This window comes from Plectropomus leopardus, chromosome 22, assembly GCF_026936395.1.
Source record: "Plectropomus leopardus strain MGB_pleo_1.0 chromosome 22, ASM2693639v1, whole genome shotgun sequence".
In the NCBI taxonomy this organism is placed as follows: Eukaryota; Metazoa; Chordata; class Actinopteri; order Perciformes; family Serranidae; genus Plectropomus; species Plectropomus leopardus.
In genome coordinates, this window is record NC_142197.1 from 3,991,933 (window position 1) to 4,007,697 (window position 15,765).

A 15,765-nucleotide genomic window follows, 5' to 3' on the forward strand; every position below is an offset into this window, starting at 1 on the left:
GCTGATTACTTATTAATTATCTGTTTAGGGTGTTTTTTTCTTATTTTCAGGTAATTTTCTTGTAATGTTTTACTAATTTCTTGATGTTTTCTTTTGTTTGTTTGTTTTGCTTCTTTTCAGGTAATTTTCTTTAAACTTTTTACTAATTTCTTGATGTTTTCTTTTGTTTGTTTGTTTTGCTTATTTTCAGGTAATTTTCTTTAAACTTTTTACTAATTTCTTGATGTTTTCTTTGTTTGTTTTGCTTAATTTCAGGTAGTTTTCTTTAAACTTTTTACTAATTTCTTGATGTTTTCTTTTGTTTGTTTGTTTTGCTTAATTTCATGTAGTTTTATTTAAACTTTTTTACTAATTTCTTGATGTTTTCTTTTGTTTGTTTTGCTTATTTTCAGGTAATTTTCTTGTAACTTTTTACAGTTATTTCCAGGTAATTTTCTTGTAACTTTTCACTAATTTCTTGATGTTTTCTTTCGTTTGTTTGTTTTGCTTATTTTCAGGTAATTTTCTTGTAACTTTTTACAGTTGTCTTGTTGACTTTTTGCCTATTTTGGAGTTATTCTCTTTTAACTTTTTACTAATTTTTTGTTGATGTTTTGGGCTTATTTAGGTCATTTTCATGTAACTTTTTACTAATTTCTTACTAATTTTGGGGGCATTTCTTTCTAAGTTGCTTGTCGTCTTCTTCCCATGTTTTTGGAAGAAATTAAGCCAGTTTGCTCAGTTTTCAAAGGGTTAAGCATTACAGTGGTGCCTCGTTTGGCCTCCTTTATCAGCACATATTTTATTTGTAACTCCACAAATAAAATATGAAGGAATGATCTCCAGTTAATCAAATCAGTATGAACGTGTCACTCTGCTACACGCAGCTCGTCTCCTTTAAAAGCAGCATGCAGCTTCAGTTAATCACATTCCTCCTCACTGAGTCACGGCACCGCTCCCCACACGAAAACCTCGTATCTGCCTCGTGTCTGCTGTCCAGGAACAGACGGAGTTAGTGGGTTTCCACAGAACAACGCTGGTATTTTGATCCTCGTTTTCCCTTCGAGCAGGTTTAACTCACTCCGTCTCTCCTTTCACTTTTCTTTCCACCTCACTGCTGCTCCGTATCTCTTGCTCATAACAAAACCAACTCAGCTGTTTTTGTGACTGTTGTAACAGTAAGATAACTTTATTATCAAGCAGCTGTTAAGCCTAACTTTTAACTAATTTTATAATAAATGTGCATTATTATTTATAAACATCCTGTTGTGGATCTTTTTGGCTGTAACCTGCATACAGCTGTTGAATAAAAATAATAATTTAAAAACTAAAGTGGTGGAAGAATTTCTCAGATCTTACAGTTAAGAAAAAGTAGCAAACACACTTAAGTAAAACTATTAACGTGAACACAAAACTAGTCTGCTAAGTAAAACTACTGCAATTAAAAGTACAAACGTTTTAGTGTCAAAACATATTTAAAGCACTCACAATGCAGAACGGCCCATTTCAGAATAATAGATATTTTTTTTCTCTTATATTTTGTATGCAGGACTTTGAGGCTACTTGCAGTATTTGAGTATTTCTTCCATAACATAACATCTCACTTGATTTCAATGGTTTTTACACTGAAGTATTGCTATTTTAACTGCAAGTTCTTGAGTATATCTCGTCTTCCACCACCTGCTGGTAACTTTTTTTTAAAGAATTTACTGAAAATAAAGACAGTCATTTCCTGGATCTGGATTTTTCAGTGGATTCATGGAGGAACATTACACGGCCCGCCCCTCCAATCCCAAACAGCCTCTCAGTCCACTGACCTTGAATTTGTGTCTCCTTAAGTTATTTTGTGTCTCTCTGAGATCATTTTATGTCTCTTTGATGCCATTTTTTTTTGTTTGTTGTTATTTTGTGTCTTTTAAGAAAATTTTGTGTCCTTTTGTGTGCTTTTTTTTTTTTTTAGATAGATATACTTTATTGATCTCAAAACTGAGAAATTGGGGAATTCAAAGGGCCACAGGCTGGACTTGAGCCTGTGCTGCTGCAGGGGCCTCGGGTCTATGGGGTGCACACTCTACCTGATGAGCTAGAGGTCACTTTGTTCCCTTTTTCGTTATTTTATGTCACCTTGCAGTTCCTCTGCATGTCCTTGTTGTCTTTTTCTGTCTGTTTTGGTCTTTTTGAATCTCTTAGACTTTGTATGCAGTACTTTTAGGCTAATTGCAGTTCTTGAGTATTTCTTCCACGACATAAAATCTCACTTGATTTCAATGGTTTTTACACTGAAGTATTGCTATTTTAACTGCAAGATCTTGAGTATATCTCGTCTTCCACCACCTGCTGGTAACTTTTTAAAAATAATTTACTGAAAATAAAGACAGTCATTTCCTGGATCTGGATTTTTCAGTGGAATCATGTTGAGGCATAACACCGCCCGCCCGTCCAATCCCGAACAGCGACCTTAAATCCCCTCCGGCTCCTCTCTCACAAACGGCTTCACCCGACCGGGAATTTTCCATTTGTCTTCCCGTAACGAAGCCTCTCCCTCCCGCTCTCCTCTTTCTCTCCGTTAAACACCGGATGTCTCCATATCTGACATGCCGGCGGCGCCTCCTTCTTGTCGTTTACGGGAAGCCCCCGCCCCGCCCGCCCGCCTCTCCTGTCACCTAAAACCAGCTCACCCTCCCGCTGCCGGCTCAGTTCACTTCGCCGCAGTCGGAGCTTCACTTTCTCTGAAAACATCACTGTACTTTTATCGTTTTCATCTGCAAACATGACTCAGGTCAACACCTGCCTCAAACGCACCTTCACCATCTTCAACATCCTCTTCGCGGTAAGTTAATAACCGTTAAAAATGGCCGCCGTTGATCTTACGTTCTCTTCGGGATCTTTTGGAAAATAAAAAGTGCGTAGTTCAGCTCAGAGTCAGCCGGGCCTCTAGGGGTTAATACAACATTTTAGCGCATAAATCCGCGATTTATGTGTATTTTAATACTTGGATCATTCCGAAAAGAGCAGGTGTGTTTAGTTATGAGGTTATAAATACGAAAAACAACCATGTTTGGATGGTTATTTATATTTTCTTCGCAAACTTACAGCAGAAACTTGGAAAAGTGGATGTAAAGTTTAAAATGTGTTTCTAATGAACTAAAAAAAAAGCATCTGTATCATAGTTTATTATATTGAGGTTAGTGTAAACGTCTTTGTGAATGTTAAAAATGTGCACAGTCATCGTCTTAATCCAGAAACAGAATTAAAGCCTGATATCAGACAGGTATAGGCGGATTTAAGTGTCTGGGTAAATTAAGTTTAAACTTCTAAATAAAATTAACATCAATTGGCCCTTTCCTTTTATTATTTATTTTAGTGGATTAAAGTTTGGGCTTTTAAGCCTAACATTAATTGCATTGTCTTGTTTGCTGTTTTTGGTAGGAAATCGTGTTTTTTTTAATGTAATTTGGGTTTTTTTGTATAAATGCACACAAGCAGATTTAAAGGTCGGAACTTTATTAAATTATTATTAGAATTTAAGAAAATGGCCTTTATGTATATATTTATGTTAGTAGTTTGTGTTTTTCAGATAACTTACATTGTTTGCTGTTTTTTTGTTGTTGTTTTGGAAGACATCATTATTTTTTTATTTTTGTAGGTTTATGTTACTGGTAGCATACATATATTTACCAGCTTTATTATGTTATTTTAAGCATTGTTTGGTAGTTTAATATGTTTGGAGTCTTTTGGCTAGAGCAAAAATGAAGTAGAAAAGTACATTAAAAAAAGTGGTCAAAATGCTCAATGTAATTTGTCAAATGAGATGTCTGAATTTATTTTGTTTTTAAGAACAATTAAAAGTTGTTTTTTTTATTTAGCTATGTTATAAGACAACAACACTGTTGCAGATCCTAACATCTAAGAAGCTGGAGCCATAAAATGTTTAATTTTCTGAAAAAAGCCTTATAAACAATCCAGGAAAATGGTTGCAGATTTTTTGGTTTTATATAAGCCGTATGCTTTTGGTTTAGAGTTTCGTTGCTTTGGTTTCCGCTTTGTTTGTTTCTCTGCTGGTTTCCAGTCAGTCTGAAGGCAAAACAACAATTAGGTGTAATAGTTTGCAGCTGTTTGGTTCTACGGAAAGCTTCAGTTTAGATCTTTTTTCCAAAATAAAAGCCCCTGGTGTTCATTCACAGTAACTGTGGCCGACCTGTCTGTTTGTCCTTATGAAACCAGGTCAGTCCGAATCTTATCTGGGCTTTGATCCTCTGTGTGCACATTGTTGTGCTCACCCGCTCATATGAAATTTGGCCTCGTAAGGGCGTTGTTTGAAATTTATACTCAGCTGTGGCTGAGCTTTAGTACAGATACACAACAAATATTTGAGCAGATTAATCAGTTATGAAGATAATCCATAATCTGTGGTTAACAATGAACAGTCAGTTGTTCGTTACCAATCTATCTGGGTTGTTACACCTTAAAAAAAGGCTTAGATGGATTAACGAATGGGCCTACCGGGCAAGGGCCTGAGGGGCCCAAAGTGTCAGGGCCCCCGCTGGCCTTCACCTGAAAAATGTCACTCTTACTAATATATGGACCAGGAAAAAAGACCAGATTTACAAATTTGATGACTTTAGACTTGGCTTGCCAAAGTTCAGACTTTACTTGGATTTGAGCCTTTTGACTTAAAAAATACTTGATACCATCCCTCAAGCCCAAACACTAAAACAAGGATTTTATCCAAAAAGTGAACCACAAATTATTTAATTTACCTTAATTTCCTTGATCAACCAAGAGTATTCGTTCTCAGCACGTCGACACTCAATTTCCCAGATTCACTTTGAATCGACAGCGTCCAGTTTAGAAAAATTATAGCAAGGATAATTTAATTTGCGTACAAAAAACAACAGGTGGTGAACAAAAACAAAAATTGCTGTATGCAAAATGTGCAATACAGATGGAGAAGCAGCAACGTCCAACAAACATGTTTTAAGAAATAAATTTTGTTAAAAAGTCTTAAATTTGTGGCATTATATTTGGTTAAAAGAGCATTATAAACTCAACTTGGGAATCGAGTTACTTGCGACTTGCTAAACAAGGACTCGGTGTCACTTCTGCCTCATACTATATTACAAATTACATATGAGCAAAACGTTATTTTGCAAAACGCGAATAAATTAAAAGATTTTTTTACCATCAACCAAACTTTTACTTTCGTCCGCAGTGATTCTGCAAATATGACGTCAAAGTCTGAGACTTGTGTACATAAATTTACGGTGACTTCGGGAGTTGTTCAGACACAAGGGGGCAGATTTTTCCCTGACAGGAATCATTTTTTATGATTATTCCGACGAGGGTTACAGCAGTATACTGGTTTCAAGGTTTCTTGTGGGTTACAGCTATCATACCGTGTACATTTCAGGATTTTTAGACATATTTCCATTTATTAAAATGTTTTCAAGTTTAGATTATAGTAATAAAACATTAGTTAAACACAAAAAAATCCTGTTTTCAGTATTTTAAGGGGTATTGCCACTAATAATGCTAATATTATTTCTGTAAAACAATGATTCAGTGACGCTGCATTTTTTTTAATACGTTATCGTACTGTGAGAATCGTGTACCGTTACAGCCATAACTGCAACACGAATGCGCTGTCACTTTATTATTTTTTTAGTCATGTAATCAAACTGTTTTTTTTCTTTTTCCAGATTATTGGCGGCATCATCATCGCGCTCGCTCTGCTGCTTCAGGTCCTCACAAATGTTCATGGAGGAGAAGGCGTAAGAACAAACGCTGTTTAAACATCGAATTTGCAAAATTATTTGGCGTCTTTAACAACAACAAAATATTCACCTGTCAATATTTTGCCTGCAGCTTGAGGGTCGGACCTCTGGCCTCATCGGCCTCTACGTCGTGGGCACCATCACCCTGGTGATCGCCGTCCTGGGAGCCTACGGGGCCCACAAGGAGAGCAAAGTGTCACTGATCGTGGTGAGTACAAAGAGCAGCAAACTCATGGACTTCACAGGCTGATGAAACTTCAGAGGAAAACAGGATGTGTGATCTCCAAATACAATATGATGAAATATTTTCCTGAAAGGAGCCTCACATGATGATAATGAACTTGTTAAGAAATGTCCAGATTTACATCATTTGTGATGTTCCAACAAACTGTTGCAACCACAAGCAGACAAACGCCTAAGCTGTTATTAAAAAGGCTTTGTCTTTTACTTCCGGTTGTTGTGAGTTTGGTTTATAAAGAGCTGCAGATTTGTTCCTGTCAAACCCTTAATTTCCCCTCAGTGATGATTAAAAAAACGTATTTTGACTCTGACTAAAACTGATAGCTGCCTTCTAAAAAGCACCGTACTTTATTCAACTCAACTTGCTTTGCTTGGGGGCCATTTTTGAGAAATGACAGGACATTTCACAGATTTTAGGATGTTCCTCAGATTTTAGGACATTCGGTGTATTTTAGGACATTTCTGGGCCGTTAGGAAGTTTATAAGATTTAAGGACGTTGCTAAAATTTGAGGACATTTGTAAAATTTTAAGACATTTCTAGGATTTAAGAATGTTTTGTAGATTTTAGGACGTTTCTGGGATTTTGGGAGGTTTCTTGGGTTTTAGGACGTTAGGGTTAGCTGGGACTCTGTTGGGGGGTGCAGGGATCCTCCACTGGCACTTTTTTTGATAAACAAGCTTAGTTTTGATGCTGTTTTATGCACTCTGGCACCTTTTGTCTATTAAAAGTACAAAAACAATTCCCGGTGTGAATCACTTCAATTTATTGTTAACTAGAAAATATTTTGGGGGCCTCCCGGCACCTAAGTAACGTAAAACTGCTGTATTGACTCATTTTCCTTCCATAAAAACGTTTTGGGCTTCACTGTGAAGTTGTGCTGAAGGTCTTTTCCTCTTTGTTTGCAGTTCCTGGTGTGCATGGTTATTGGGACTCTGCTGATGCTCAGAGTCGCTATCCCCTCTGCAGTCGCCCGTCCCGAGGTAACGACCCCGGTGTTTCTACTTTTGTTTCTACTGCGTACAACAGAGGAGGATTCGAAGGTTTAATCGTAAAGAGCTCAGGTCGTTCAGCTCAGCGTCTCTGGAGCTAAACGACCTGAAGTGCAAAAACAACTGATTTTTCATAATCAGTCAGTTTATCAGGCTGTTAAGACGCTGAAGTCTTTGTGTTAACTTAACCCACCGAACCGTAGTTAACTCCGCGTTTTTGTTTGTAGCTGGGGGACTTGATGGAGTCCAAGTTTCGCCAGCTTCTGCCTCTGGACACAGCTTCAGACGATGTGAAGACCCTGGCCGAGGAGCTGCAGAAAGAGGTGAGACACACACACACACACACACACACACACACACACACACACACACGCTGCAGTATAAAAGTATAATGATGGTGATAAAGTAAATAGGTTTGGCTGCACGTTGTTGCAGTTTAACAGTCTAAAGGGCGTCGTGAGGTTTCGACAGATTAAACAGAACTCATGAACGTTTGACACGGTTTCCTTTGTAGATGAAATTAACCCTTTGAAACCTTGATAGACATCTGTTTTCTTGTGCAGTGTTTCGACATCTTTCACGAGCATTTAAACCTTTGAGCAAATTGATTTATTTCAAAATCACGGGAAAAAGGGTAATCAGCAAATTTGCAGGAAATGTCCTGATAATTGAACAAAAAAAGAAAGAAATCAACAAAAGGTGACAAAAAAATACCTGAAAAATAGCCCAGAAGAAACAGAACGAGAGAATTTAAATGCTATATGGGGGAAATACAATGAAGTCTTTATGAGTATCTATTTAAAATAAAGCTACAGAAAAATATATATTTATTATAATTTTCTTTTTGTTTTATTTTTTCGTTCAGGTTGTTTCCTATTTTTGCTCTTTTTTGTTACTAATTTAAGAATGTTTTTTATTAATTTCTTGCTAATTTTTTGGCTCATTACCTTATGTCAATGTTATTTTGTAGAAATCACATTCGCTCACGTTTCAAAGAGTTTAGTGCAGCTCTCTGCAGTCACGAGACGGTTGTTTGCCTTCCACCTCATAAACTGTTGTTGACAAACCAGTTTACGCTCCCAGAGTTCCTCACAGGGCAGCCGGGTGTGACTGGCGCCGCCTGATTGGCCGGCTGGCCAGGTGTGCTGTCAGGGAGAAATGCAAAGTGCAGCTGGGAGGACGTGGTTTATTAAACCAACATGCAAATGACTGTCCGCACAGTGCAGGTCATCGCTTCTCGTTTTTAAAGAGGAAGGATCCATCTGAAGAGGCGTCTTTCTGTTCAGTCACTTCCACATTTACTCATTCATCGATATGAAAAAACGTGAGAATCTGAACTGAAAAACTGGACAAACAGGAACTGATTAAGAGTGCAGCAGAGGGGTCAAATTCACATTTTGATATTTAGTTCCTCAATCTCTTCCCCAAAAACAGCATGTCTAGGATCGTGGCTGTCCGCACGTTCACACAGGAGGAATCCTGAGGTTCAAACGGCGGAAAAGTCAGAGGAGCACTGAATCCACTTCTTTAAAAATAAGGCAATAATTGGCGTTAGAGCTACTTAAATCCACGTGTTTCACTCAGAAAAATCTTTTTTTCAACATTTGATTTCGACAATTGAACATTTGTCATGTTTCATGTCTTCGTAAACATTTGGGCAAAAATAAAATTGTCCTTCAGTTTTGGTTACAATGCTTAATTTCCTAATAATTACCTTATAGTTTATTAAATTTCTCTTCTTAAACTCGTCATGGAAGGAATCCAAGCAGTTGAATCTCACTTGCGTAGTGAAAAACACAAAGTTGCCCAGAAATGGCAGATATTTGACTTTTTTTGGTAAACCTAAACAATAGTGTAAAGACAGTTTAATGTATTTATTGTCTTCAATGTGTTTCACCCAAAATAGACTTTTTTTTGTTGTTTTTTCAACATTTTAATGCAAATAACTTTTTTTCTGGACCGAGGACATTTCATGTTTTATAACTCCGTAAACATTCATGCAAAATAAAATCGTCCCTCCACAATTTTAGTAGTTAGAAAATTAACCTTAAACGTCATCCCGGATGGCGTTTAAGAAAGTCTTAATTTTTTTGCCTTGAGCTGCAGGAACCCTGAAAGTTAAAAAACGTCAATGAAGATTTAAACACGCCGGCACAGAAAACAGGCTTGTTAAGAGGCTAAATGTGATCATGAATTCCTGCTGTTAGTATCACCGTGAAATCATCGTGTTGATTTTTGCAGTTAGAAACCGCAGATGAGTGTTTAGCGGCGGAAACTCTCCTCAGACTGAATACAGTCAGACGCGAGCAGCGTTTCTTACATCCTGTCTGCAGTCTGGCTCCTCGTGTTCAGTTTCTATTTAATACTTTCTGTCAGACTCTTGTTTCTGCAGTGAGCATAAACACATTTTACAGATTTAACTGGTTTATCTTAAAGATAAAAAATAATTCAATATATTAAAGACGATTCTTAATGATAAAGGTTCTTACAGCTCAAGGAAAGTGGGATATAAGACTTTATTAATTCCACAAATTAAATTTAAGACCAATTTTAAACTGAAAAAACAAAACAAAACAGACTTCTCGTACTTAATTTAATTTTGCTCAAATACGTATTGTATCATAAAACATCATTTATTGGTGTCAGTAATGTAAGAAGCTTTCGGTAAATTTTTACTATTTTTAAAAAAATAACCCGTTATTTTAAGATCAGTACAGTGCAGTTAGGGACAAATTTTAATGTCATTTTTTTAAAAAGAACATTTAAAATATGATAAATAAATCTACTTTGTACCTTGTGCCATTTTTTTTACATTATTTAAGTCTTTTGAAACATTGTTTTAAGACTTTTTAATTATGGCCTTATTTTTAGATTTCTGATTTTAATGCCTCTTAAGACTATTTCAGGATCAGCATGAACCATGAACGTTATTTACAGACATTATTTACAGACATTTATCTTTTATTTAGGCATCTCACACCACCATTTTTTTTAGTTTTTATTTTTTTCCCGCTCAGTAATCAGTCATTTGTAGTTTGCGCACTGACTTTTTGCACCATATTTCATTGATTTCGTCACTTTTTTAGTGTAAATACACAAAAAGGGCTCCAAGTAATGATTATTTACAATATCAGTTAATCTGCAGATTATTTTTAAATTATTTATTTTTCCAGAAAACTGAAAGTATCCCCCAGCCCGAGGTTTTGTCCAAACCTCAAATATTCAACATGAGACCAAGAAAAACAGAGAATTCATGCATTTGAGAAACTGAAATCTTTTTTTTTTTGGAAATTTTGGCCTGTAAAACTACTGAAATGATCCATAAATTATCAAAATGGGACTAATGAGTTGGACTCGCATCATTTTTGGTGACTCTGACCGAGGCAGAAAACTAAAGTTACTGACAGGAAAGCTGATCTGTATCGTATTTGTCCTCCTGCTTTAGATGCACTGCTGTGGTCTGTTCAGTTATGAGGACTGGAGGAACGAAATCCCCAACTCCTGCCTGTGCGACCAGGAGGTCGAGACGGAGGCAAAGTGTCAGACCATCAACTACAACGTGAGTTTAATAACTAACATTCGCTTTGTCGTCTTAAATCGCGCTTTTGATTCATAATTGAGGTTGCTGACATTTTTGTTTTCTGTCGTTTTCCTTCAGATGTTCCTGCAGACGCAGTCTGTCTACATCCAGGTAAGAGGAGCCAAAATTTAAATTCATTATTCAGTATTTACAGGAAATACCGGCTGATTGTATCACCTGTGAAACAGAAGTGAGCGTTTCTCTCCTCCCGTCCGCAGACCTGCTTCCCCATTATCAGATACTACGTCCTGCTGGTCGTTGACATCATGATCGGAGTCTGCTTCGCTCTGGCTTCTCTGGCGGTGAGAATAAAAAAAAAACACTTTAATTTAATCAATTGAACAAACAAACCTGATTTGTACTGCAGCTTTTGTAAAGCAAAATGCAGCTCAGAGTGCGTCACAGATGACAGAGCAAACCACAAAAACAACGAGAGACGATTTACAGGGTTCGAACGGTCACGAAAAATCTGGAAAACTCACCAAATTTGCAGGTTTTACAAAACTATTTTTACCCTGCAAGTTAGTGTCATTTGGAAGGGATGCTTTAAATCACCAAAAACAGAAAAATCACCTCACTTTTTTTTTTAATGCCTCTTGGCATTATGTTTATGACTAATTTTCAAATAACCGAAATTGAAGAAGGAAAATTTTATTTTTCCCAAATACTAAAAATAAAATATGACAATTTTAGATGATCTAAGTCAAAATTTACAAAACTGATCCAGGACCACAGAGTGAAAGCCTGATATTATGGGATGTATGCTTTTATGCTAGAATGACAGTGGGATAAAAAAAAGTAGTTTTAATGGGTTTCAGTGTTAAAAAAAAAATGTACCAACAGTGTAAAGAGGCATTTTTTCGTTTATAAAGTGTTTTATAGACATATTATATGAAAGAGGCTGAAATCTAAAGGAGAAAAACAATCCAAAACGTATGCAACGTGCATAAACGCAGCCACAATGATCCAAAAACGAAAGTAAAAAGAAAGAGTACCAACGTTTGCATGAAGGTTAAAAACAAAAGCAGCTTTTCTGGCTGAAACTTTGTTCTTGGATATAAAAACGAAACAGTAAATCTGATACTGACTCACTCTGCCGTCTCCTTCCAGCTGCTGGGCATGATCCTGTCCTCCATCATCATCCACCAGATGCGTCACCCGGACAGACCCACCGTCCTGCTGTCCGTCCCCGCCATCTTCGCCACTCCTCCCCCCAAATACCAGGAGCTGCACAACCCTCCATCCTACTAAAGGAGCGACGCCGCCTCCCTCTTTTGTCGTTAGCTTCTCGTAGAGGGTCCGAAGGTCGAGCGGGTTTATGTTGTTTCTGTGTTTATTGTTGAATTTTGAGGCGATGTCTTTGGTTAGAGGACGGAGCGTCCCAAGTGCCTTTCGTCACTGTGAGGATTCCCGACTGTCGGCTCCATCGAGATCAATGGACGGAAGCTGCGACACCTCTGAGTTTTACTTTCTAACGCGGCTCTGAAAAGACCTGCAGCGACTTTATTTTTCATTTTAAATTAGCCGAGAGTGAATTTAATTAGTTGGTGCAGTGGGGGCGGGGCCTATTGATCACTTTTGTTTATGTCCGAATCTGCTGTTTTTATGCAACCAGAGAGGATCGAGGTTTGATTTTTTTTCTTATTTTTCTAAACATCACAAGATAATTATCTCAAGTTGTTCAAAAATGACCAACACTTTTGGATTTTAAAATATTTTTGTTTTCAACATCATAGAAGTAAAATGTCAGAAATGTTTGAGACTTTTTTTCTTTAAATTTTGATTTTTTTTTTTTTTTCTCTAAAAATGTTCTGGGTACACTCAAAATAACTTGATCAAAAACAGCCAGATTGCAAAATAATTTAAGATCACATTAAAGGCAATGCAACACATTAAAGATAAACTTAGTGTCTGTGTTGAAAGTTGGAATTTGTAATCTCTAATTTCAGATTTTTTTTTTTCGTATGGTAAAATATTTTGATTTCATATAACTGAAAGGTCAGAAATTTTGAGACTTAAATCACTTAATGCTTTTTTTCAAGATTTTGGCTCAAATCCTCTGGTTATGCAAAACTTATTTTGTAAAAGATTTGATAAAAAAATCTTATTAGAAATGTAAAGAAATCTAGAATTAAATCTAAAAATGTGGACTTTTTGTGTCAGATCTTGTGCACAAGCCAATTTTTGGAAATTCTGAGATAAAAAAAAAAAAAACAGAAGAGAAAGTCGAGCCAAACTTGACTGAAAAACATCTGCAGTTTTTTGTGTGTGAGTCAGTTTTCTTGTGATTGTGGAAAAAATTGAAAGAAATCTAAACCAGCATCCTCTCTGGCTTTTTTTTTTCATCCCACACAAACTTAAGAAGAGCTTCAAATTAAGTTATTTTGGCTGCAGTTTCCTGAAAGTCGTTGCACTCATAAATGCAAAGAAAAGCACTTTTTAAAACTTAACTAATCCTTATTTTGTTAAGCAAACGCATATAATAACGCAGCAAATGGCCTTTTAGTGTGATGAATAAAAAACCACAAGTGCCACAAACATTGTTTGCTCTGTAGAAGCACTGAAAAACAAAGAGCTGAAATATTTTCATTATGAGTTGTTTTTGACAGAAAAAGGTTCAAAACTTTATTTTCTTCTTAACCCTGGACGGGCTGACAGACTTTATTCCACCTGTGGTGCGTCTGGCACTCTTGCCTCAGTTACTTATTTTTTTAAATATATTTATATTCTGTACGTTTTGTTAGTGAATGTCACAGTGGGTCTTTTTCTGTTTCTGTCACGACCTCTCTACAACTTTAAACATTATAAACTGATCCTCCATAATCCACTTTTCCCTGTCAACCAGCATGATGTAAAAACCCGTCAGAAACTATGAGAAGTCGAGGCTTTTATTTTGAAAGACCGAGCACTGTTTTGACGAAGCTTTAGAGGCGAAAATGAAAAGCATGTGCAGCCAAGTACGGGCTACTCAAACTTATTTTTTTATAATGAAAACTGTAAAAGGAGAAAACTGGATGTACGAATGAAGAAAGTCAGCATGTAAAGATGAATAAGTCATTTATCGACTGTAAAGCTGGAGAAAAGGGAAATATTCTTTATATTTTTCATCTTTTCGTTGTATCACGTTGGATTTGTTTCTGCTGTAAACTGATACTGTAGATCCTCAACAACTTACAGAAATAAAGACGATAAATCAAACTAATTTTTTGAGGTACTGTGGTAAATCCTGAAGTAAATACTGTACTAGATATTGTAAATACTGCAGACGCAATGTCAAAACGAGAGAAAAGGATGTTTGATTTAAGTTTAGGCCGACTGACACTGAATACATCAACAATGTATGGAATGTCATTTAAGTCAATACTCAATGTAAAAAATATATATATATATATATATATATATATATGATATAAATGAATATCACTACAGCAAATATATATATGTATGTGTGTAAATATATAATGATTAAATATAGTTCAATTATTTTAGTTCAGTTATTTTAAAAAGCTTTTCAAGGGACTACTTTTATTTAATTCAGGGTCTTGCATTTCATAATTCCATATTTATTAATTATGTATGTATGAAATAAACAAATATAATTGAAATTTATCCTGAAATAAATAAATGAGGCAATATATCTATATATATATATATATATATATATATATATATATATATATAACTATAAATATATAAAATAAGTCAATATAGTGTAAAAAAATAAACGTTTTTTATTTTTAAAAATAAGTTTTTCAAATTACTTTTTTATTTTAGGTGCTTTTATTTAATAAATTCACAATTATTTACTTTTGGGAACTTTAATTTTATAATTCTAAATTAAATTATTTATGGGGATTTTTATGTCCTTGTGTGACAATTATTTCCCATATGATTATTTAATTATAATTTACTTTTTATTTAAATATTTACATTTATTTCCCAGCTTGTTATATTCAAATTAAGCTTGGTTATCTCACAGATTTAGACTACAGCAGCAGCACTCACTCCCAACTAAATATGTATATTTCAAAGGCACAGTTATGTATTAATTTATTAAATATTTACTTAAATGGGACTCAGAGTCGCTCTTATCCTACAGTTAAAATCTGTCCTCACCTGTGGAGCCTCGTGCTGGTGCTCAGTGCTGCAGCCTGCTCTGTCTATTGCAAAAACACAGATAATAAAAAAATAAGAATAGTAATTGTAATAGTTGTGTTTGACCATCAGTGTTGCCTCCTGGTCCGCCTCCTCCTCCCTGCTCTTTCTACTGTTGCATTAAAAATTACAAAAAACAAGTGAAAAGCGATAGTGAGCACAAATTCTGCGCAGAAATAAAGTTGGTCTAATCATAGCATGAAGCTAGCCACCCACAGGTAACAATAACTAAATTCGCATTTAATTAATTTGACATAATTTCGCGAACATTTTCAACAGGAAACGGCTTTACTCAACTTACACGGTTTGTTTTGGAGAAGAAGTGCAATTTTTTGGCTTCTTGCTGGTTGGTTTGCTGCATTTTATTTGTGGTATTTTAGTTAAAACCGAGAGTTCAAAGCAGAGCTGCCCGCGCACGTGTCAAATGCGTCATGTGATCACAACAGGACTGCGCGTGCACGCCGCCGCCGATTCATGGTGCGTTTCTAGACCGCTCGGAAAAATGACGCATGACATGTTAAAAAATGGATTGAACGGTTGTAAATAAAAAAATAAATAAATAAAAAAAATTTTAAAGTGCGGGGGATACCCAGTTGCTGCCAAGGCTGTAGACTTTTTTTTTTTAAAAAAAACATAAATTTCTGCTAATGTTGTAAATTTGTCACCACTGAAAAATGGTGAGAAATATGCATTTCACAGTGTCACAGCGCTCTCTGGTGGACACACTTTGTATTTCTGGTCAAGTTTCATGTCCTCACCAGCTGACAAAAGTATTTCAAAGTAATCACGTAGTATCGAAAAATAACAAGAATTATGCACAAAATAATAACTTTGTATCTCAAAATAAAGACTTTGTATCAACATAATAAGTCTTCCTAAAAAAATAGTTAATATCTCAAAATAATGACAATTACTCTTACTGCATTGCAAAATAACAAGAATTACACCTGAATTAATGATTTGGTATCTCAAAATACAGACTTGGTACCAACCAAGTTTTATTACAAGTAATAATGTTTTTTTAAAAGAATGATTTAGTATCTCAA

At 35.7% G+C, this 15,765-nt stretch overlaps 1 protein-coding gene across 1 annotated transcript; it reads left to right on the top strand.

The window, feature by feature from the left end:
- The first annotated feature begins 2,649 nt into the window (after window positions 1–2,649).
- Window positions 2,650–13,766, top strand: LOC121961225 (tetraspanin-8-like). Its single transcript, XM_042511129.2, has 9 exons — window positions 2,650–2,809; window positions 5,679–5,750; window positions 5,845–5,961; window positions 6,901–6,975; window positions 7,212–7,307; window positions 10,430–10,543; window positions 10,643–10,675; window positions 10,783–10,866; window positions 11,675–13,766. Exons 1-9 carry the CDS (start codon window positions 2,750–2,752, stop codon window positions 11,813–11,815), a joined length of 792 nt encoding a protein of 263 aa, XP_042367063.2. The 5' UTR covers window positions 2,650–2,749; the 3' UTR covers window positions 11,816–13,766.
- The last annotated feature ends 1,999 nt before the right edge of the window (window positions 13,767–15,765 follow it).